Here is a 21,931-nt window from a genome sequence, read left to right as displayed (position 1 = left end):
TTTTGGAGTCCATATAATTTCTTTGTTGTTCATTCACCAGCCAAGGAGTTTCTCCAAAGCTCTTTGCAACAAGTGGAAGTGGAAGAAGTCAAACCTCTGGTAGAAATACTGTCATATGATTCAAGCGTGTTCTTACCTTTTCATCTTTTCATGCTTTATCGTAATTTTCATGTCTGATCATTTGCCAGCCAGATATTTCGAGAGAAGAAACCTGTTGAGTAATGAAGTGAATTCTTAGATTAGGACCAACTTAAAGTTAGTACATTATGGATATAGACTGATACAGCATGTTAGTGAATATTGGGGGCGGAACAATTCACAGTTTGTAACCTTGGTATTGAGGTTATGGTTCATACAGTGGGGGGAGAGGCAATGCCCACTGGTTGCATTACTTCCTGAGAAAATCTCCATTAATTTTCCCATTGACAAATGCAAACTAATTTCTCATGAATAATTAAAGCGATAGCTCCGGGGTTATTCTGGTATCTTTGATCATGAGTATGACACATTGCCAACTTCTCTTATCCTCTCTTTGACAAAAGCTTCATCAAACCATATGCTCTCCTTTGCATTGTCAGAGATCTGTATCAACAACAACTTTGGGAAAATATATATATATATTGATGGTTCAAGGGTTATTTAGCATCTTTCATCTTTTTTGCAGCATATTGCCAAACTCTGACAAAAAGCTGAATCATGTCATGTCTCTATTTGATCTTCTAGAGAGAGAGTTTATGACCACAATAACACCACCAAAAATAGTTGGATATAAGGAACAAAATGTCGCCTCTCCTTCTCGCTTTCTTTGTTGTTTCAGAAAGAGTCAGAGAGTTTACCATGCCTTTTGGCCTGTTAAAATAGCATGAAAGCCTGTTACAATACAGTTCAACATCACATCTCACTGTTCTTCATGCTGTTTGCTCTCTCTCCTGATACAGATCCAAGTCTAAACAATGGATATGAGATGAAAGCAGGGATATGAATATGAATTGATTCAGCACTGTCAGACAAGATAAGAGTCCTTGGCAATATACCATATGCAAACATCAAAGAAACAACAAAACCTGAACGACCCCTTGGAAAGGATTCTTCCTGCAACAGTTGTGGTACAAGTGATGCTTTTATCATTTGCTGTTGTGGATCCATATGAACTGAAAGTAGGGTTATAAATATGATTTGATTCAGCATTTCATCAAAGCATTTCATCAAAGACAAGTACATAGCACTAGATAAAGTCAACAGATGAAAGAAAAGACTTGGCTGCAAAGGATTGCGACTCATATGTCTCATGGCGTCATATCTGAATATGGAAGTGCGTTTGATTTAATTTACTGAATGCTTCGAAGGCCCCAAGAGCGGATCGCTTGTGTGCTTGTGTTTTTAGATGCGAAGCAACTCACTCACTCACTAGAGTACCAAAATATCCTCCTCAAGTAGAAGTATGCAACATAATGTCCCATGTAAAATGAGGACAGAGAGTTCAATATGTGGTGATATACATTATAGACTGTGTAGAGCGTGTAAAGATTCTAGAAACTCAATATGTCGATCCTCATTATGCAATAATGTTACTACATTGATGTTTTTTTGCTAGTAGGTGGCTAGCTAGCTAGCAAGGCTAGCGAACTAGCTAGACAACAACCAGGCAATCACAAACCCATAAAACTGCAGCTGGATAGATGTTAAACTATTATCATGGATACATTTGAGCATTTCATGTTACAGTTAGCAAACTTAATGTTTCCTCTATATGCTTACAGGTTTGATCCAGATTTACCATTAAACAGTGTCTGATGCAACACTTGCGGACTGACTACAAAATGTGTAGTCTGTCATGGCTGTGATTAAAAATATAGCGAAGCATAATACTTACGTCAAAATATCCTTAAGTAAAAGTAAAATTACTGACTTAAAAACTATTAAAATAAAGTACTAAATAAAGTCATAAATGTACACAAAAAAATACATTTGTCTTCCACCCTTGGAATTATGATAGCCTTTTTCCCTAAGAACGTAATCTTCGTACAACATGACTAAGAGAGCCTTTTTATAAGAATACGATGTATTAAAGAAGTATGAAGTAGCCTAGCCTATTAAAAATGTTTTTAACTGCTACAGACCAGTTGACAGAGGATAAACTTGGCAGTGTCATTCCTTGCTGGGACAGGATTCATGGTGTGTGTGTGTGCGTGTGTGTGTGAAAAAGAGAATGGGGGGGTAGTTTATGTGTGTGTTTGTGTGAGGAAGAGTGAATGGGGGCTAATGCAACCAGAATGAACTGGTTTGGGAGACAAAGGCAGGGGGCTTAAGGAGGGGTGTGAGCGAGAGACATACAGCCAGAGAGAGAGAGAGAACTTCAGTCAAATTCCTTCAACCAAAAACTTGAATTCCCCAGAGAGTTTCTACTACTCCAACTTTGAAGAACTACAGCCTGGGAAACAAGTAAGTTCTCTAGACATTTCAGTTCATCCTTTACATGCAGTTGACTTCATTGTTACTACTTTCATTGTGCTATTCTCACTCTAACAGTCAATATTGGGGATTGTTGTGTTACAGCAAAAACAACTTAACTCTCAAGGGTGTCACATTTGCAACTTAATCTCCGTCCACAAATTTAGAGAAGCTCCACCAACAAACAAGTGAGTTCCTTTGGTTTGTTCTGTTTTAATGAGGTTTATTGAGACTTTCTGGAAACCTAACCTTTAGAAAAGCATTCAGTTTGTTACAGAGAAGAAGTTTTATTAAAAGTTTTCTAAGTTGTTACTTTATATAACCTGTGATTTTGGCTGGCATTTTCCACTGTCGGAATTAGATGATCACTTGCTTGTGGTTTGTGTGTTAGTAGATGCTGAGGACGTTTTTTTTTTTTTTTTTTTTTTTTTTTTCCAATTATTGTGATCTAATGGAAAGGTGTTCTCAAAGTTTTTTTTTCTTTTAGCACTTACGCTTTTTGCTAAAAAAAAACAACACACATTTTCCATTCATATCTAACTCTACTATTCCTACTTTCCTGCCTTTTTACCCTTTATTTTCATTTTTTTTGTTGTTTTGTTTTATGCTGATCATCTGCCTGCTGGGTTTTATTGTGCATTTCAGTCTTTATGTAAATGTCCCATTTTCTGTGCCAGATTCCAGCACTTTTCAGACACATCAACTCTAAAAGAGTGCAAGTAAAGCTCTTCCATACAGAGTCATTTATATGGTGTATGTGTTGTATTTTTTAGTGAGGGAGACATGGAAAATGGGGCAGTGTGTGTGTGTGTGTGTGTGTGTGTGTGTGTGTATACACGCGCATGCGCAGCAGTTAAGCTATTTTCAGATATCTTTCTGGGATATTTTTAGGTTTTGATGAAAAAATATTAGAATTGCATGTTTTTGCTTTCTGCTGATACAACTTGCTTTGTTGTGTTATTTTGGAAGTTTTAGGCTTTGATAGCACATTTCCAATATATGTGTGTGTGTGTATGTGTGTGTGTGTGTGAGAGAGAGAGCGAGAGAGAGAGAGAGAGAGAGAGAGAGAGACAGAGAGAGAGAGAGGGAGATGAGAGGTTGAGAGAAAATTGCATGTTATTAGTTTCCCTTTCTGCTGACAAATTGTGGGTAATGGCACAAACAGCCAGGTAGATAGACAGGCAGACAGACAGATGCAGTCCAATAAAATTTAATTGAATGAACCTTTATTGCCCCCAAATGAATTTTCCCTGCATAAAACAGCATACAGTATAAAAACACGAGACACCACATGGATATAAAACAAACAAACACAATGGCATGCAGTTTAAAGTGCAGCATTCCATATTCACTGTTATTCTACTTGAGTTGCATATAGTGTCTTGGTGTGTAAAAAGTGGGCCAGACACATACTACATACTAACATGTTAATCACTCCCTCAGAGAAACAGATATCAAAAGCAGAAAGGTTTAAGATTTCATGAAGCTAGTAAGACCCAGCCTCACAAGACAGATGATCTCATGGGTGGATGGCAACGTGAGACCCATATAATGCTGCAGCCTTGCATTATGCTATATTACCAAGCAAATCAGTGCACACATTCGTTGCTATGAAACAGAGTTGGACGGTAAATTCCAAATCAATTGCATTGGAACTGGAATTGGAACCCAGCCCTGAGGAAACAGAATTGGAATGACAGGAATTGAATTCCATGAAATTCCACTTCTAAGAGAAGTTGTCTTGACTTGCTAAACATTATAAATCAAACATTGTGAATCAAATAAAAGACAGTTAAACAAATCAAATACATTCAGTCATAATGTATTACATGTTATGCATCAAATACCACCTTGTGTAAGAAAACTCAGGAGGAGAGAGTGGCAGGTTGACAGGTTTATTCAATCTGCAGGTAGGGAGCCAAGGAACTCAAAATGTGGATGATAACAGAGTTTTATAGTGTTGAATATTCATGATTATGTTCATACAGATAGAATATAATAAAGCTATTGGTGAAAAAGTATAAGGTCATATGAAAAAGACACAACCAATGATAATTATAGTTCTAACACTTAAAGGTTAGAACTTAAAGCATTTGCACATTCCAGGCTCACAGTTCAATGAGAAACATACAAGATGTTACTTTTAGAGTTTCATCTTATAATGGTGAAGCAGATTCAGTATTCTTTTAGGCACTTGTGTAAATATGGGTCAAAGATTACATATTAAGTGAGCATATAGGAATGTTGCTTAGTATAGGTACTTTTCCATTTCTTCCTCAACAACCTGAAAGGTACAGTAAACCAAAAAATCAATATTCCAGCCCATACCAGGATACTAGGATTTTTTAGGACTTTTTTATTAACAGATTACAATCCTAGTATCCTGGTGTGTGCTGGAATATTGATTTTTTGGTTTACTGTGGTTTACCCTGCACCAGTTGGCACCCAGGAGAGAAGCACTGCTGTGCACGGGGTATCTTCAGTTTTTTTAACCTGAAAGGTACCTTTAACATTTTTAACATATCTCAGATATGTGGTAAGAAAAAAAAGTAAATATAGAATAAATTGTAAGAATAAAAAACTCAAATAACTAAAATAAACTTTGTGTGCCTGCTAAAGTCATTAGCCAGAAGTGACCAGCTTCTAGCTCTTGCCTAGCTCTTGCCTAGCTCGTGCCTAGTGTTAGCTATTTCATTAGCTTCTCGGTCAAAATTCTGCAGAATCTCCGCCCATCCATTTTCAAGGCACTTATTCAGAGTCAATGGTGGCAACGGGGCAGCAGAGCAGCCCAGATGTCTTCTTCCCCAGCAACTTCCTCCAGGTCCTCCTGAGGGATTCCCAGGCGCTCCCAGGCACGCTGGGAGATGTAATCCCTTGAGTGTGTTCTGGGTCCACCCCTGGAGCTGGTAGGGATTCAGTGTGTTGCTCAAGAACACTTAAGCAGGGTGGGGGTTTGAATCCTCTGGTTGAAGGACAGTCTCTCTGCTCACTCAGCCACCTTGCTGCTCCAACAGTTTGCTGTCGGCCAGATTCCAATCTGCCCGGGCTTTGAGCCAACTAACTAATGCGTTGATACCAAACCATACCACCACTAACTTTAGTTAGAAATCTGCAAATAGTATACCCGTTAACTCTGGTAGCTAGACATTTCATTGTCCTTAAAACAGTGTCAACAATAGACAGAGAGACTGTAGGCTGTCATCTTCTGCCAGAAATAGCTACAAGTGGCATCATTTCATGTGTGTGCAATGCGAACAAAGACAGCTTCCAGGTAACTGTTAACTGTCACTGTTGCTAACATGGCTTGTCGTAAATTCACAATGGACCAGAACAAACAGCACACAACTATTAAGCTACATTGTAATATGTTCAGCTGCAAGTGCTGCAATACACTGCAGCAAAAATAACATTACCAAGGAACCCTAACCCTAAACCTAAAGCAATGGTGGAATAATTGATTACAATTACACTACTTTATTACTTATTATTACTTTATTTCCAATACTTAGGCTATTGACTGGATAGAGCACCAATCTCTATCACCAAACTCTGACTACTTGGTGAAATCTGTTCATGTAATCCCCTGGCATTCAAATCTGTCTATGTATGGCTGTGATACTGAACTCTGTCTATGCATGGTTCTGATACAAATCTGTCTATGCAGTCCCGTTACATGCCAATCTCTCTTTCAGCACTTCCAACTCTATTACTAAATTTGTAGCTTTTTGTTGCCTTGCTTATCAACAAACATACATATGTTCCTTGCAGAAAATAATGTAAGAATTTTCAACTTTTCTAACTGCCTCAGCTGTTTATTTGTTTATTTATTTGTCTTCTTCTTCTCTGGTACCAAACTTACTCTGTATGGCTCTGGGGCTGGATTACTACATAAACAAAATAACATTTCAAACTATTTATGGCTCAGATCTTTCCATGGCTTTCTAAAGAGGAAGAAACTGGATAATGAATTGAGATTGGAATTATGAAGATCCTTCATGTATCTTGTTCCTCTAATTTTTTTTTTACAAATAGTATTGGGTTGAAATTAGTTTCTTTGAATGTGTCCGGACAAAAAGAGAGAGACACAGAGAGATAGATGAGGAGAAAGAAGAGAGAAAATGTATCCAACAATCAGAGAAAAAAGTTTGCAGTGAGGGTCCGTTTTGTGTGTGTGTGTGTGTGTGTGTGTGTGTTGAGGACAATCCTCTAAAGTGAGGGCTTTTGTCAGTCCTCACTTCTTCGTGTGGCTAGTTTAGAATTAGGATTTGGGTTTAGGATTAAAATTAGAATTAGTTTTAGGTTAAATTCAGGGTTAATGTTAGTAAATGTAGTGGCGAGGATCAATGTTTGGGTAAGTGGTTAGGGAATGTCAATGGAAGGTCCTCAGTAATATAGAAATGCAAACGCATGTGTGCGTGTGTGTTAATCTTTTTGGGTGACAGTGATGTGTATTGAGATGCACTACTTCTCACTGTCTCTCTCTCTCTCTATCTGTATCTATTCTCTCCTCTGTCTCTCTCTCTTGTCTGTCTGCCTCTCCAGCATAGTTAGTAGGTCATATAGGGACAGATAGAAAGTCATTTCTGCTCGGCTGCTTTTCAAAATCCCTAATTATACAGTCAACAGCAACACACACATGCACACACACACACACCAGCTCTCAAGTCTTTATCCCCCCCCCTCCACTCCCCCCCCCCCCCCCCCCCCCCCCAATTCCTAATAATATGGTCAGAATCCAAACTTGGGCGGCTGGGGGGCAAAATTGGTCTTTTTCACTGCACACTTCCTTCATTTGCTTCTCAGATTAAAACATGAATACGTGGCAGAAATGCAGACTGTCAGCTTTTCATTATGAGACTGTGGGTGAGAGTGTGCGAGTGTGTGCGTGTTGCTTCAATGATAAACCATGACTATTGCTCCTGTCAGATAAGAACATTGTGTCTCCAAAATGCCAGCTCTACAGGACTTATTTTTAGATTCACGGCTAAGACTTTTTCAAACGATACAGTGTGTTTTGAATGGGTTCCAGGGGCGCCGGGGTCTTGAAACATTTTCAACACAAAGGACTGTAAGTTTTCAGTTCAAGGAAAAACATATCAAAATTAGTTGAGTTGTGATGATTTTATGCATGCATTGAGGTACATTTTAAGTACTTTTTTATTTTATGAAATTTTACGGAATTTCATACTTTGACTACATTTCAAAGAAGATAATCCCACATTTTATTCCAATACATTTGCATTGCCATTGGTTTACAAGAAGGGCTTCCAAAGGTAGAAGTAAGCAGCCATATCTCCGTGAATCAAGACAGTTACTGGTGCAAGTTCACAGTGTTAGCTCACTTGGGCATGACAGAAAAATGACAGTTCGTAACCAAAGGTGCTAGTGCACAGGTGGCACACATGTGGGTTCGGGGGAGTAAATTATCAGTAGGTGTGGTATGGCCTGGTGTCAGTCATGGCCAATCAAATCAGCTCAGCAGTGCACTCCCTGCCATGGCGCACTGACATTTTCATAATGCAGAGGAGAGTCCAGACTGGCTGCGCCATGAAAGCTTCTCCCAAGAGGAAACAATGTTCTTGTCCGGGAGATACAGAGTTGCAAAGCGTGAATAAACGACACCCCAAATATGCTTTTCTGTGTGTAATGATGCGATTTTTGTCGGTTTTATGTCGGACAATGATTCACACAATAACCACACGTGCAGTTACAACTATCTTTGTAGTACAGTAAAATGTGTTTCTATTATTTTGTCAGTTGCTTGTAGTTTGTTTTACTCAAGTGATTAAAATGGTTGCATTCAGTTAGTCATCAGCTACATTTACATGTGCACAATAATGCCATAATAGTCCTATTAAGCCATTTACATGACTGCATAAACTGACAACGCCCCATAATAATATTTACATACGCAAAGTACTTATTTTGATTATTCAGACAGAATTGTAAAAATCAGAGGGTTTTTTTGCCCCGCCACTATCAAATTTTACCAAAACAATTACAGCCATGATTCTGCACCAGATCATGTTGTTCGTCACAGCCATAGGCCTACCTTCATTGCAATTCCAAAATGGCATACCTGCCACCTGTACAGACTCTGTCTTACTCGTATTATTGACTCTACTGTGTCTACTGGTGTCTACTAGTATTGTGTCTACTGATTGACCAATTTATATCAAAGTGAAAAAGGAAAGCAAAACCTACATAAAAGTAGTTAAAGGATAACGCACGCAGATATATTATGGTCATATTTGTGCTATGTACCGGTAAAAATATACATTTTTTTATTACATATATTTAAACAACAAGGAGGCCAGAAGGCCCAAAAGGTGTATCTCTAAGTCCTGTCTAAATACTCTGCCATTCCTCCTAACACAAGATGCTACCTTCATTGTGCATTACTCTATCTAGCTGACCTCAGAGGTGTACCTGACTTTACTACCTGAATGATCTTGGGGAGTATGCTCTCCCCACTATAGACAGGCTATCAGGCTGTAAAATTGAGCTCCAACTCTACACTCTCTGGTTCAACATCTTGAACTTGAAGAGATCTAAGAGGGCTATAAACTACAGTCCAGTTTGTTTTTGATGTGAACCCTCAGGTACTTCTAAGACTGAACCCTCTCCACCTCCTCACCCTGGATGCTGACAAAAGTCTGTTGGAAATCCAAGCTCCTTTATCTTACTAATGGTCAGCTGCAGATGGTTCTCCTTGTACAACCTAATGAACTCTCACTCTCCTTCTCATTGCCCTCACTCATGCATCTCACAATAGAAGAGTCATCAGAGAACCTCTGGAGGTGGCATGACAAACAAACGGTGGCCTGTCAACTAGATAGTCCATAATCCAGGACACCGTGACATTGTCCACCTGCATTGCTGTAAGCTTCTCCCGGTACAGGATGGACTAGAATGTGTTGAAAACCCTAGAGAAATGAAAGAATATGATTCTTAGAGAGTCTGGCCTCTCCAGGTGGGAATAAGCCCTGTGGACCATTGAGTCCAGGGAGTCTACCACCAAAAGTCAGAGGTGCTTCAGGACCAGCCTCCCAAAGATCTTCATTAAGTAAGATGTCAGTGCCACCAGTCTGTCCTCATTGAGGACACTGTGGCATCCTTTCAGGAGGTTTTCCACAGTGGAGCCACCCTCTCCAGCCTCAGGGATAGGTTGAGAGGAGGTGCTGGAAAATTCTGCTAGCTCACTGGCACATACCCTGGTGCTGATGCCATCAGGTCCAGCTGCCTTAATGTGCTGCCCAATCTCACTCACTAACTGGGCTAGCTAAACATTTAGTCAGTTGAACATTTTTTGCTATCTGGACTGCCCACAGCTCTCATGAGCAGCCAGGGAATCCAATTAAGCTTGCCCTTGCCCAAAATCACTTGCTTCAGGCAAGATTTTAGTTAACTAAATGTTTAGCTAACTCGACCAAAGGATTTTCCTCCTCAGCTATGGGTTCAGTCTCAGCAGTGCAAGACTTCGTGCAGTTGCCATACATGCAATGAAAACCTCAGTGTACTTACTCTCTAATGCTGTGGTCTGGTGCAATGGGTGCCACGTGGACTGATCCTGCTAGATCATTAGCATAACTAATGTAAGATTTACCCATTTGACTGGAAAGGATGCAACAATTCCTACTGTTACCAGCACATTCACCACATTGGATTTGAATAGAACCCAATGTAGAAGAACAGGAACAAACTGGTGTTCTAGTCCCTCCACCAAGACTCAGTAACAAAGATGTTAAAAGCAAAGGGCATAGCTGTTAGTGCTGGGCGAAAAGGAATGGACAAACAATTTTGAACTAATCATTCTCGAGCTTGAAGCATACCGAGTCTGCAATAGTACGTACTGGTTCAAGTGAAAAATTGTGGAAACTGCTTACTTGCAAAAAGATGAATTACTTGTTAAGCCAAAAAGTCACATATACAACAGATCTCTGTGGATATTTTGTATGACTATAGAGCTGGTGTGTGTATAGAGCTGGAGCTTGTTTATTTTAGCTAAACCCAGAATTTTAAAATGATGACATGTTGTCATATCAGTCCAGTCTTCTCTCTCAGAGTCTCATATTTAAGGAAATGCCGCCCTTGGCCGTCACAGTAGGGGATGGAAAAATGGCCTTTGTTCCTTTCCTCTCTCAGTCACTCATTCCAACTGGAAAATAACTTCTCATACTAAGGTTATGGCTGACCCTTAAGTAATATTTTCTTTGTTTGCTTTCATGCTCATAAGAAAGTAAGGAAATGGTTTCAGGACAGTTTTTGCTCTGTGTGTGTGTGTGTTGTGTGTTGGCAGATGGACCTCTAGGCACTGACAGAGATAATCAGAGCAGAGAGAAGAAATGTCAGTTGGGGGAGTTTATAGTTTTTCTGTCTGTGGACCAGGGTTTTTCTCTCTGGTAGACAGCAGTGTTTCGAAGTCACATATTTCACATTCTTACAGTAACTACCCCATAGATAATTGTAAAATCTCACACTGCATTTGGACTAGTGTTTTTAACTCTTTAAGTATGTAGCCTTTTCATTTTAATTTCTCCTGGCATCATCTCATCACAGCTGTAAACATCCACAATATTCTTTTGGCAAATTTACTTGTGACTTGTTGGCTTTCCAATGCAATGTGTTGTTACAGACACAAAATACATATAAAACTAATGTTTAGCCGTCAGTCTTTGTAAGCTCTGTGAATCAATTCGAGACCAAAAAGAGTCCTCAATCTAGGGACCAAGCATATAAACAAAGCCAGTAGTGAGATGAGAGTCTTTGAACAGGTTGTCATTGGTCAACTTCCCCATTAAGTGATGAGAACATAGACACCAAAATCATCCACGTTGCTCCATGCTAACACTTTAGCATACACTATGTTGAGTGATAGCAGGCTCCATGCGAACACTCACCTACTGTCCTACTATTTCTCAACATAGCATAAGTGTTACCATGGTACACCGGAACCAACAATCTATCAAGGACCAATGGATGGTTTTGGTGTCTATATGTTCTCATCACTTAGGAAGTTGACCAATGAGACAATCTCTCAGAAATGTCACTGTATTCCTTTAACACCCAAACCAGGGTTGTAGTATTGCAACTTGGGCTCAAGCACATCCTCGGTCCCCAGACTGAGGACTCTTTTTGGTCTTGAATTGATTCACAAAGCTTTTAATACAAAGACTGACAACAAGTGATGGCTAACTTGGTGTATTCCTTTAATGGGAGCTACTGGATGAGCTTGAAATGTTTTTATTTCTTGTCTCCAGTGAGGATGAAACTTTACCACTTGAAAAGAAACATAAATTGAAATATTGTTTGCAGTATTGATATTTTGATCATTAAAACATAAGTCGAAGCAACATGTCATTAATTAGGCACACCGTGGCTTTCAGAGGCATTTGTCATGTTTCTGCTCAAAACACAATATAGCTGCTGAAAAGTGAATTTTGTACTTTTTTAGGAGATAAAATACATCACAAATTCACAATGATAAATTAAAAAAATGTTTATTATTAATTGTGAAATTTGGTGGATACCTCGGGGGAAAGATGAACAAGCATTAGTGTTCATAAAGATATCCTGACAAGGAGGTGAAGTCCGAGAGAGAGAGAGAGAGAGAGAGAGAGAGAGCGGGAGAGAGAGAGAGAATGAATAGAAAGAGAGTGAGAGTGCATTTCTGCGCAGTCCAGTTGAAAAAATGAAGCCGATTCAAAGTTGAGCTCAAGGAAAAAAAAGGAAAAAAAAACATGGCACCTTCCCTATATAGGCCAACACACTCTTGGCTTTTGTTATCTGGCTCAAACACAAACGCGTGTGCACTCACACACACACACACACACACACACACACGCACACACACACACACACACACACACACACACACACTCCCTGCATTGTGGTCACAGTGTGTTTCTCGGTCACTGGCTTTGCTAAGAATGAGATGGTGTATTATGGGTAAAGGGCTTGTCACAGACTGTCCTCCCTCTTTTCATCTGTCTTTCACCCGTTTTCTGTCCATCTGTCGATCTCTTAGTCGCTGTCTCTCTGCTGCTCTCTTTGTTTTTCTTTCTTCTCCTGTCTTTCTGTGTCTGTCGGACCTCTCTGCTTTTCTGTCTCGTGCGTCAGCTGCATTATCTTCACATTTGTCCATACATCTGGTTTTATAATGTGCACACACACACATACATGTTTGTGTGTAAATCACTAAAAGATTGTGATGACATAATTAAATGAGCAGATAAAGAAGGTGCAATAGTGATTTTGAGCAAAGATTATTATGCTGTGGTGTTTGAATTGAAAGACACACAGTGCTGTGATAGATTGAATTCTGACCCCACTTTGGAATTCAAAACTGAAATAGACAGAATCATTAAAGTGGGGACTAGATATCCATTGGATAACTAAAGAGTCCCTAAGAGACCAGTGTTTCATACACTGCCTACAATTAATAAATCAGTAAATGATCCAAAGGGGCAGCCAGTCATCTCAAGAATTGGGTCTTTATCTCAACCAATTTATGGATTTCAATATTTGCCCTTCAGTGGACTTTTTAAATTGTGTTAGTTTGAAAACACATCTGAAGTAACATTTATGGTGAGCCTTGATATTTTAAGTCTTTATACCAACATTCCACACAATGGCCCAATCCCAATGTCCTCCCTATGCCCTAAGCACTGAACCCTGACAGACTTTGATTGACGTCACCTGCTGCTCAGTGTAAATGCATGAGTGCAAGAGGGTGCAAGGGCACGAAATGGTACATGAGGAATGGGACAGCACTTTGTGGCATCACGTGTTGCCTTGACGACGTCAGACTTTGCTATCTCCCATCAGTTGATCAGTTTGTAATGTACTCTCTGTGTTTTTGTGTAAACAGCATTATTAAAGAGTAACTGAAGCCAAAATCCAAATCTGTGGTGAAGCCTGACATCTAATGGTGAAAATTAGGGTACTGCACTGGCAATCTGCTATTGGCTGGTCTTTGGTGCCATGTGATGTCACCTTCTATAGAGTACAACAGGTGGTGACATCACCTGGCACCAAAGATCAGCCAATAGCAGATGGCCAGTTCAGTACCCTACTTTTCACCAGTCTTTAAGCTAAAATGAAAAAAAAAAAGATGATGAATAATATTAAATAGTCCTAGTTTTGCAACATTGCAAAGTTTATATACGATGCTAATGGATATAGAAAATAGTCTTCATTCTCCTAGTGGTTAGCCTGCACTACTACTAAAAAAAAGCGAAAAAATAACAGTGGGATGCACTTGGTAAGCAAAATGTACTTTTAATAAAGCTTAATGAGCACAAATAAAAACGCATAAGAAAGTGAAAGAGCACAAGCATAGGCTGTATTACATGATGCCACTAATATTAGTGGTGTCTAATATAACTTTCTTAAATCTTTAGGAAAACTTTTAACATGAGCTTTCTTTTTTCTCAAATGTTCTGATTTGGGTTGGATTCACTGATGATAGCTTTTTCTTTTGGACAGGCTCTGAAGATGTTTTTCTTGAGTTTATTGATGAACTAAACACACTACATCCAACTATTAAATTTAGTACCAAAAGGAATAATGCAGAGATAGATTTCTGTTCAAATAAAATTATCTCAAGGACAAGTGACCATGCACAAGCCTATTCTGAAAACTGCCATATAGGAATAGTATTTTGAATGCAAACAGATTTCATCCTGCATTGAAAAGGTGTTTACCCTACGCCCAATTTGTAAGAATGTATAAGACAGTATCAGACCCTACTGAATGTACAAAGCAGATGCAAATACAAATGGATCACTTATGACAGAGTAATCACATAAAAAGCAACACATAGAATAAACCCATTTTCACCGTGATGATCTCATGTTTCTACAGCCATTATGCTCTGCTACCATAATGAATTTGAGATAATTGTGGGGGCTTTAAATAATCATAGACGATTAGCACTACCCAAAGTGTGAAGATAAACCTTTTAATTATCCAAAGTTGGTATTTGTTTTATTGCTGAATTCACCGCATTGCTGTGTTCATTTGCATACATTTCTGGAAGATTCTTGGAGGCTTGCACATGAAAATAAGTTTTTAGCAACTCTCATAACTCAAAATGCACATCTCTTTCTAGTTCTAGTAGTTAGGAGAAATATTTAAAATTTAAACAACCCTTTGCAAAGCTTCAAAGTATATGTAAAACTCCAGGATGTAGTGGAGGGCAAACCCACCTAGAACAGTTTTGTTTATTTATTTTTTTATGGTCCTATTTTTAGGACCAAAACCTCTTGGTATACATCACAGTATGTAGTATCAAATTGATGAAAGTTATATATGAATAGGGTCTTTGTAGTAATACTGCAAGATTCTTTTTTTTTTTTTTGACAACATCTTTGGTGATAAGCAATCTTTCCTGTGGTGTTTTGCATTGACAGTGATATCTACACTATATAAATATATCAAACATGTTTTTATAAAATTGTGATTTACATTACATTATTAATGCATGTCTATTACAGTCAATAGTCAACAGTGGCTAATAAATGACAGCGAAACCTACCAGTCCAAAAGAGTTCTATTTATTCCAAGCAAAGCTGAAATGTAAAACACACTATAAAATAGACAATGTAAAAGCTTTCATGAACTAACTATAGGTTGAATGACTATTGTGTTATGTCAGTTGGATAGAGAGTAGCAAAACAGACATTTATTTATACAATATCAAGGATTATTACTTGAAGGGAAAAAGCATAAATGAGTATTTTTCTTTAAGTAGCTGATTTTTGTTTCTATTTGTGGTTCATTCATTCATTCATTCATTCACTCCAATCCACCTGACTTGCATGTCTTTGGACTGTGGGACTAAAGTCTTAATTGACTGAATCATTTAAGTAATGCGGAAGCTAAATACAATGGAGGAAGACTCGATTTGCATTAAATAATAGATAAAATTTTGTGTTTTTTCCACTGACAGGGCGATTGTACGGTTTGGGTGAACTATTCCTTTAAGTTCAGCCTCCATTTTGAAACAAACCGTTATTAACCTCTAACCTGAAACAAGCCTCTGGTCATTCTACAACTCTTGACTGGACATAAAGATATTGACCCCTGACCCTTAACCCTGGGCACTGCTGGGAATCTCTGGTTTGAACCGGTTTGAACTTGTGTGGAATGAGAAACCAAAAGCTGAGGAGGTGAAAATGGATCATTATTGTTTTATTGCGTTATTTTGTCATTTATTAACCTATAAGTAAAATCCTGGCTAGATATATCGTAGGAATCTTAAACTATTAGGTTTGTGGTTGCCATATTATGATATCATGACTATTATTAGGCATTGCTGATTCTTCAGTGTTCTATTCATTTTACATCATTTTAAACCCTACCATCCCAGGGACCAATCAGTCAGAGGTCAGGTTTAAACTTTATTGCCATAAATAATCTTTCATTCCCCTGGCACCGCCTCAGTTGATCCTTCTTGTAAGCAGGGAGTCATTTTCTCATGGGACACTACTGGGCTGCTTTTCAACTCCAGTCCCTGGATGGGTTATTAGAGCACCGGTCCATAGTTGCAGCATGGTTGCAGTATGAAGCACTGTCGCTCCACTATGGCTTTGTTTATGTTGTGCCTTACTGCATTGAAAAAAAAAATCACTCTAAAATGTTTCGTCTTAGTCTTTGATACTAAGACTGACTGACATGAATTTTACATTTCTTTATGTTTTTTCTTTGTAGTCATGGAGCAATTAGAAATACATAGAGATACATTATTCCAACTATTCCAACCCCCATCCCAGCCCACACAATGCATTGAATAAAACTGTATTTTGTGCTTTTTATTGTTTTTTGTTGTATGTTAAGTCATTGTTATTTTGTCTTCCATTGAGGACCACGATGCAAATATGCAACACTCTCTTTCTAATACAAATGAATTGGGTTTATTTATTTTATTTCTTTTTCTTTTGGTTATTATCATGTATTTTTCAATTTCCCAAATCAAATTAGTTCATAATATAGTCAATATTACATGTGAAGGTCATCAGAAATAAGACAAGTGTTCACTTTATTAAAATGGGAAATCCCAGGGCTCCAGGTGGAGTGGTATGTACTAGTTGACCCTCTCTTTGTTTTTTTTGTTTTTTTTTACCTTTTCTACTTGAAAGAATGTCGTCAAATCAACTAACCATTGCAAGGCCTTCGGGTGATTTGGTACATTAGCAATCCAATAGGATTCTCCTGCAAGCTAGTAGGGAGGCAAAGGGAAAGCTACAGTATATATCTCAGTTTATTATTGGCTGATCACTATCGGTGGCCACACCAGCACTGTCTTGACACTGGAAGTAGGCCGACGTTGTCACACCAACCCAGGCGCCGCATTTATAAAAATGTGCTTACTGCTGATTTAAGCTGTTGAATGACAGTTGTGTGTTTATTGTAGCGGACTATATCTAGGATATCTTATCCTGTTTTTAATGTGAAACACCTAAGGCTAGATGAAGAATCTTGCATTGCTGACACCTCACTTTACAAGTTTCTGTCCAGTTGTGTCGCGAGGTTCTGTGTACACCAATGGGTAGACGTTTCTATAATTGTGGCCCAAGGACAATGTAAATGTTACCTTTGCTAGTGTTTGGAAGTCCCCTGTCGGGTTGTTATGAGCTGTTATAATGGCAGTAAGAGGGCCAGATAATGATTTCATATGAAATAACCCCGGGGTTAGGGTCACCACTTAATGGTTTACCAGGTTTGATGGAAGCTATTTTAATAATGATTTTCCCTCTGTTGTGTGTTTACAGGATGAGGGCTGTGCTGCTGTTGCTCTTGGTGACTCTGATGGCTGTTAATATTGCAGCAGCTGGTGGGAAAAACAGGAAAGGTAAGTCCCTTTCTCTCTCTCTCTCTCTCTCTCTCTCTCTCTCTCTCTCTCTCTCTCTCTCTCTCACTCACTCACTCACTCACTCACTCACTCACTCTCAAAGAGCATGGAGCCTTGTTGGCCCTCAGTAGAGAAATAAAGGTAAACAATGTATCAGAAAATGAAATCAGTCAATAAATCTTTCCTCTCTCCTCAGAAAAAGCCAAACCCTCCAAGTCCGGGTCAGAGTGCACTGACTGGCGCTATGGCAACTGTGTCCCTAGCAACGGCGACTGTGGAGTGGGGTTTAGAGAGGGGTCATGTGACCAACAAACCAGGAAGATGAAATGTAAAGTGCCCTGCAACTGGAAGAAAGACTTTGGAGGTGACACACACACACACACACACACACACACACACACACACACACTCGCACAGGGTGACAGTGCTCTAATGGAATTTGATATTACAATTTGGATGGATGGATGGATGGCTGGATGTGTAGGTGGAATGAGGGATGTTCAAGTGTGTGTAATGAAATGGAAAGTGCTCTGCAACTGGATGTAGTAGATTCAATTTGCTAGTTTTGCTGTATGAAATGGTTATTCATTTGAAAGACAATTTTCCATATTGGCTGAATTCCCATTTACAGTTTTTTTTTATTTTTATTATCCACAGAATGAGAATATAAGTGGTATTATAATTCAGCATCTCTCTCTCTCTCTCTCTCTCTCTCTGTCTCTCTCTCTCTCCTCTAGCTGACTGTAAGTATCGTTTTGGCAGTTGGGGAGAGTGTGATCCAAGCTCTGGCTCGCGGGCCAGAACAGGGACACTAAAGAAGGCTCTGTATAATGCTGAGTGTCAACAGACCATTTCTGTCTCCAAGCCCTGCTCTGGAAAAACCAAGACTAAGACCAAAGGTTAGAATGGCAGTTTACTTTTTGATTTTGGCCAGGTTCATTTGGATTAGGGTTAGACCTATATATGGTGCAAAAGCAGTGGCCTCTGCCCCATGGTGCTCTGACAACTTTGTGATGGAGAGAACAGTCCGGAGAGGATCTGCCACAAAAGCTTCTCCTTAGAGGAAACCGATGTCCTTGTGCTGGAGGTGCAGAATCCAGGTGCAGAAATATGGTACCTTAAATTAGATTGGAGATAACACATTTGGTTACCGTGTTGCTCTGGTCCTAGGAGAACTGTTGCCCAGTGTCAGAAACGGTTCAGTCTTATTAGCCAAAGAGACAAACAGAAGTTGGCGGCCAACTGCAGGAACAATTTGGCTGTGGGAGGGGGGGCATCCACCAGCCAGTTCCTGACATCCACAGAGGATGCAGCCGCCTCCACAATCCCCACTCCATGTGTCATGGCGCATAGTGACAGTTCTGTGTTGGATGACAATCATTCAACCACTGCCACATGTGTATATAGTTAGAACGAATGAGGGATTTATATCAAAGTGAAACATAACAGCTACAAAAAGCGTGGGTAAGCTTTTGAATAGGATCTGAATAGGAATAGGATTTGAATAGGATAGATCAACAATCTTTTTCAGATATCTCTTATTTCTAGGAAGTTACACATTTAACCATTATTTATGCACAACTAATTCTCCAATGGGCCTCCATGATGACACCAGACCTGGTTTATGGGTCATTTGTAATGCAACTACAAGTCTCTATTGACCTTTTATTAAAAATCGGATATCATCCAGTCAGTGTCGTCCACCTCTGATATGATGGATAATAATGCAGTTTGCTTGCTTACACAGTGTGTATTCTTATTCTTTGTCTAATTCATATAATTATTATTCTTGGTTTCAATAGAAGGTTTAAGTGTCCAATGGTCTAAATGCGATTTCAGAGGGTTTTCCACTGTGCCAGAAATGAAATTCTGGGGGGTCAAAAAGATGTTTGTACATTTCTATGCATTTGTACAAATGACCATTTAATATTTAGGCATTCAGCTGATGCCTTGCCTCGCCTACCAGCCTTGCCTAGGATTTGTGAATCCTAGCATCCCAGAGAAATTAATTAGAAAGTAGTCAGATCCATTAAGTAAATCTCTACCAATGGCTCTGGGCTTAGCATAAATGTATTCGTTACCCTGGAACAAACTCAAGAAAGTCGGTGGATGTCAAAAGTAACATTGTATTTCTTGTTCAAATTAAGTGAATGAATGCTGTGAGTAATCTTTGTACCTACGTACGTTATTGTCTTTTTCTAGGAAAAAAGGGAAGAGGGAAGGAGAACTAGACGGGGCACGAGGTGAAGTGGCTCTCCAGGGAGACGCAAGATAGTCTTCAGAGTCAAAGAAGAAAGAGGAGTAACAATAATTGTCTGGAACCACTGTTTTGTGGAGACTTTACAGTACATAGCCTGATTTTCCATAGGCACACAAGATTTTTCCATAGGCACACTCCAGGCTTTGTACAAACACAGAATAAAAAGTCAAGAGGAGATCAAATCTGCATCACAAAATAATAAATATCAGTTTTTCTGTTCCTGTGTAAATGCAGCCTTAGGGTTAGCCTCACAAGCCACGCCAGACCTCAGTAGTAATTCACGACAGGAGAAATGTCTGGAAACTAAATAGTCAAACCAATCAGTGTGCAGTATGTACTGTATATCAGGTATCAGTATGGAAATCATTCCCTGTTATAAGTGTAAAAAAATAAATAAAGTTATGTTTACTTACTGAGGTTGCAAACAGCATGTAGCTCTTGCCTATCTTCTGGTGTAGACATTTGCCATGTCAGTTGACAATTCTTGACATCTTTGTCGTCTCCTTCTTGCCCGCCTTATTCCTGTCCTCCTATCAGACAGGAAGGCAGTACACGTGGGACCCCGGGAGAAGTGGGGTATACTGCCGTATTGAGTGCGTTCATAATCCAGCAGCAGAATACCTAGGACAAGAATTCATGTCTAATTTACATGTTACGCACCCCAATGAAACACCAACATCAACATATCTAGAGAATATCTACATGGCTGTCTCATGAGCTCTATGGGGAAAAAACCCATCCTAAAAAGTGAAACATCTTTCAATCGGTCGTGAATTGAGTATTCACGACCAATTGAAAGATGTTTCATAGCCAACGGCACTTTAATGGGACAATGGTAGATAAAGCCCATTTTTTGCAGTAGCCACTCAGCATTGAAGCCATTGCCAAGGTAGGCAGGTAACAATTGTCTTTGTCCCGAGCGCTCGTTTAGTGTTTACAAGCATGTCGGCTCACTTAGAACTGGATGGAGTGCAGTCCAACCACACTAACCGGTTTGAAATTTGGAATCAGTTCTGTTGGCAAATTGATTTGACTCATTCATTTTACAGATGAAATCACTAGTCAATCTGTTTTCCTGTTGGCTGGTTTTCACCAGTGATTCAGATTGGGCAGGTCGGGCCGCTGGGAGTGTTCTCTGTACAACCAAGCACAAACTCAGCCAGAACATCATCATCCGGAACCCTGTAACAAGTGCACCCAGTGTCTCCCGTTATGAGCAACTTTAAAGATCTGGTCTGGCTTGTAAGGCTTGCCTTAGAGTCCTGTACACCAACATACAGCATAGGACCATCTCTGTTTGTCTGTTGGGCTGGATTAATGCAGAAACAGTAAATCCGAGTACATCAGAAAGACAGATTAGTAGATAGCTATCTTTTCAAAGCTGGTGTAACATGGAGAAATGGATGTGGGTCATAAGGGGTTATGAGTTTGAGTTTGTGTGCCTGAAACGACTTCAAGAAAAAATCCACCCTAAAACACTGTTAAAAAACAACTATTGGGGTTGTACCTTGCATTTCTGGGCCCATTTTGTTTGGTGGTGCATTTTTCTTATTCCCTTGTATAGCTTGCAAAACATAGACAACATGATGTCACATAGAGATATTTCCAGCTCAGCTACAATGGAGTTTGATAGCAGAACATTTCTTAGCTATCTAAAACATCAATGGTAAACATCAGGTTTTGGTGGCAGTCCCTCAGAATCAAAAAGCAAGGGCTTCTTTCTAGAGCCGCCATTTTGCACCAAGAGACGTTCAACAATCATACAGGGAGAAATCCATCGAAGAGGAGAGAGACCAATTTCTCTACCGACGGTAGCTTCAATAGACCAGAATGCAATGCAGCTACAAGACATGTTGTGTTTTGAGTAAAGGTCTCGGTCGCCATCATAGACACATCCCAGTGTTCACAGTTCACACAACTAGTTGGCTGAAAGCAACAAGTTCACACCTCTTCTCCCTGGGTTATCAAAAGGCATTCTGGGAAATGTAAGAAATCACTAACTGAAGTAAAAAATAAATTACAACACTTTATCACAAAATAACTCCTGGAATGCATTGATCACAGATTGATGATATCTAACAGTGGAAGAGGATCTCGGGGTGGATTTTTCCTTCAAGACAGTAAGTGAAGCCAAGAACTGTTCACATGACCACTTACATTTACAAATAGACTAGATGTGCTGTAACTCCCTTTATTATCCAATGTGTTTAAAGACCTAGTTGGCAGACAGTTGGTCTTATTTTGTTTTATATATGATTTGTTGTCATAATTAGCCACAAAGAGAGACTTGAGACAATTCCCTAACCAGTAGCCATTAAAATACATTTTTGTGATGTTTTATTAATGCAAATTTGATATATCTTTAA

General features: G+C 39.3%; 1 protein-coding gene across 1 annotated transcript; it reads left to right on the top strand.

Moving 5' to 3' along the window:
- Positions 1 to 2,289: 2,289 nt before the first annotated feature.
- Positions 2,290 to 19,978, top strand: mdka (midkine a). The gene is made up of 6 exons (XM_071916754.2): positions 2,290 to 2,442; positions 2,557 to 2,639; positions 17,226 to 17,305; positions 17,502 to 17,669; positions 18,043 to 18,204; positions 19,508 to 19,978. The coding sequence occupies exons 3-6, from the start codon at positions 17,227 to 17,229 to the stop codon at positions 19,534 to 19,536; spliced, it is 438 nt and encodes a 145-aa protein (XP_071772855.1). The 5' UTR covers positions 2,290 to 2,442; positions 2,557 to 2,639; position 17,226; the 3' UTR covers positions 19,537 to 19,978.
- Positions 19,979 to 21,931: the final 1,953 nt, after the last annotated feature.

This window comes from Centroberyx gerrardi, chromosome 21 (genome assembly GCF_048128805.1).
Source record: "Centroberyx gerrardi isolate f3 chromosome 21, fCenGer3.hap1.cur.20231027, whole genome shotgun sequence".
NCBI lineage: Eukaryota > Metazoa > Chordata > Actinopteri > Beryciformes > Berycidae > Centroberyx > Centroberyx gerrardi.
The sequence above is the reverse complement of the archived record's forward strand: the minus strand, read 5'-3'. Positions and strand labels throughout refer to the sequence as shown.

What these genes read in the sequence shown, in the direction of transcription:
- mdka (XM_071916754.2), top strand. Translation starts at nt 17,227, where the DNA reads ATGAGGGCTGTGCTGCTGTTGCTCTTGGTGACTCTGATGGCTGTTAAT. An exon ending in TGGTGGGAAAAACAGGAAAG is followed by an intron (nt 17,306 to 17,501) that starts GTAAGTCCCTTT and finishes CTCTCTCCTCAG; the next exon opens with AAAAAGCCAAACCCTCCAAG. An exon ending in CTGGAAGAAAGACTTTGGAG is followed by an intron (nt 17,670 to 18,042) that starts GTGACACACACA and finishes TCTCTCCTCTAG; the next exon opens with CTGACTGTAAGTATCGTTTT.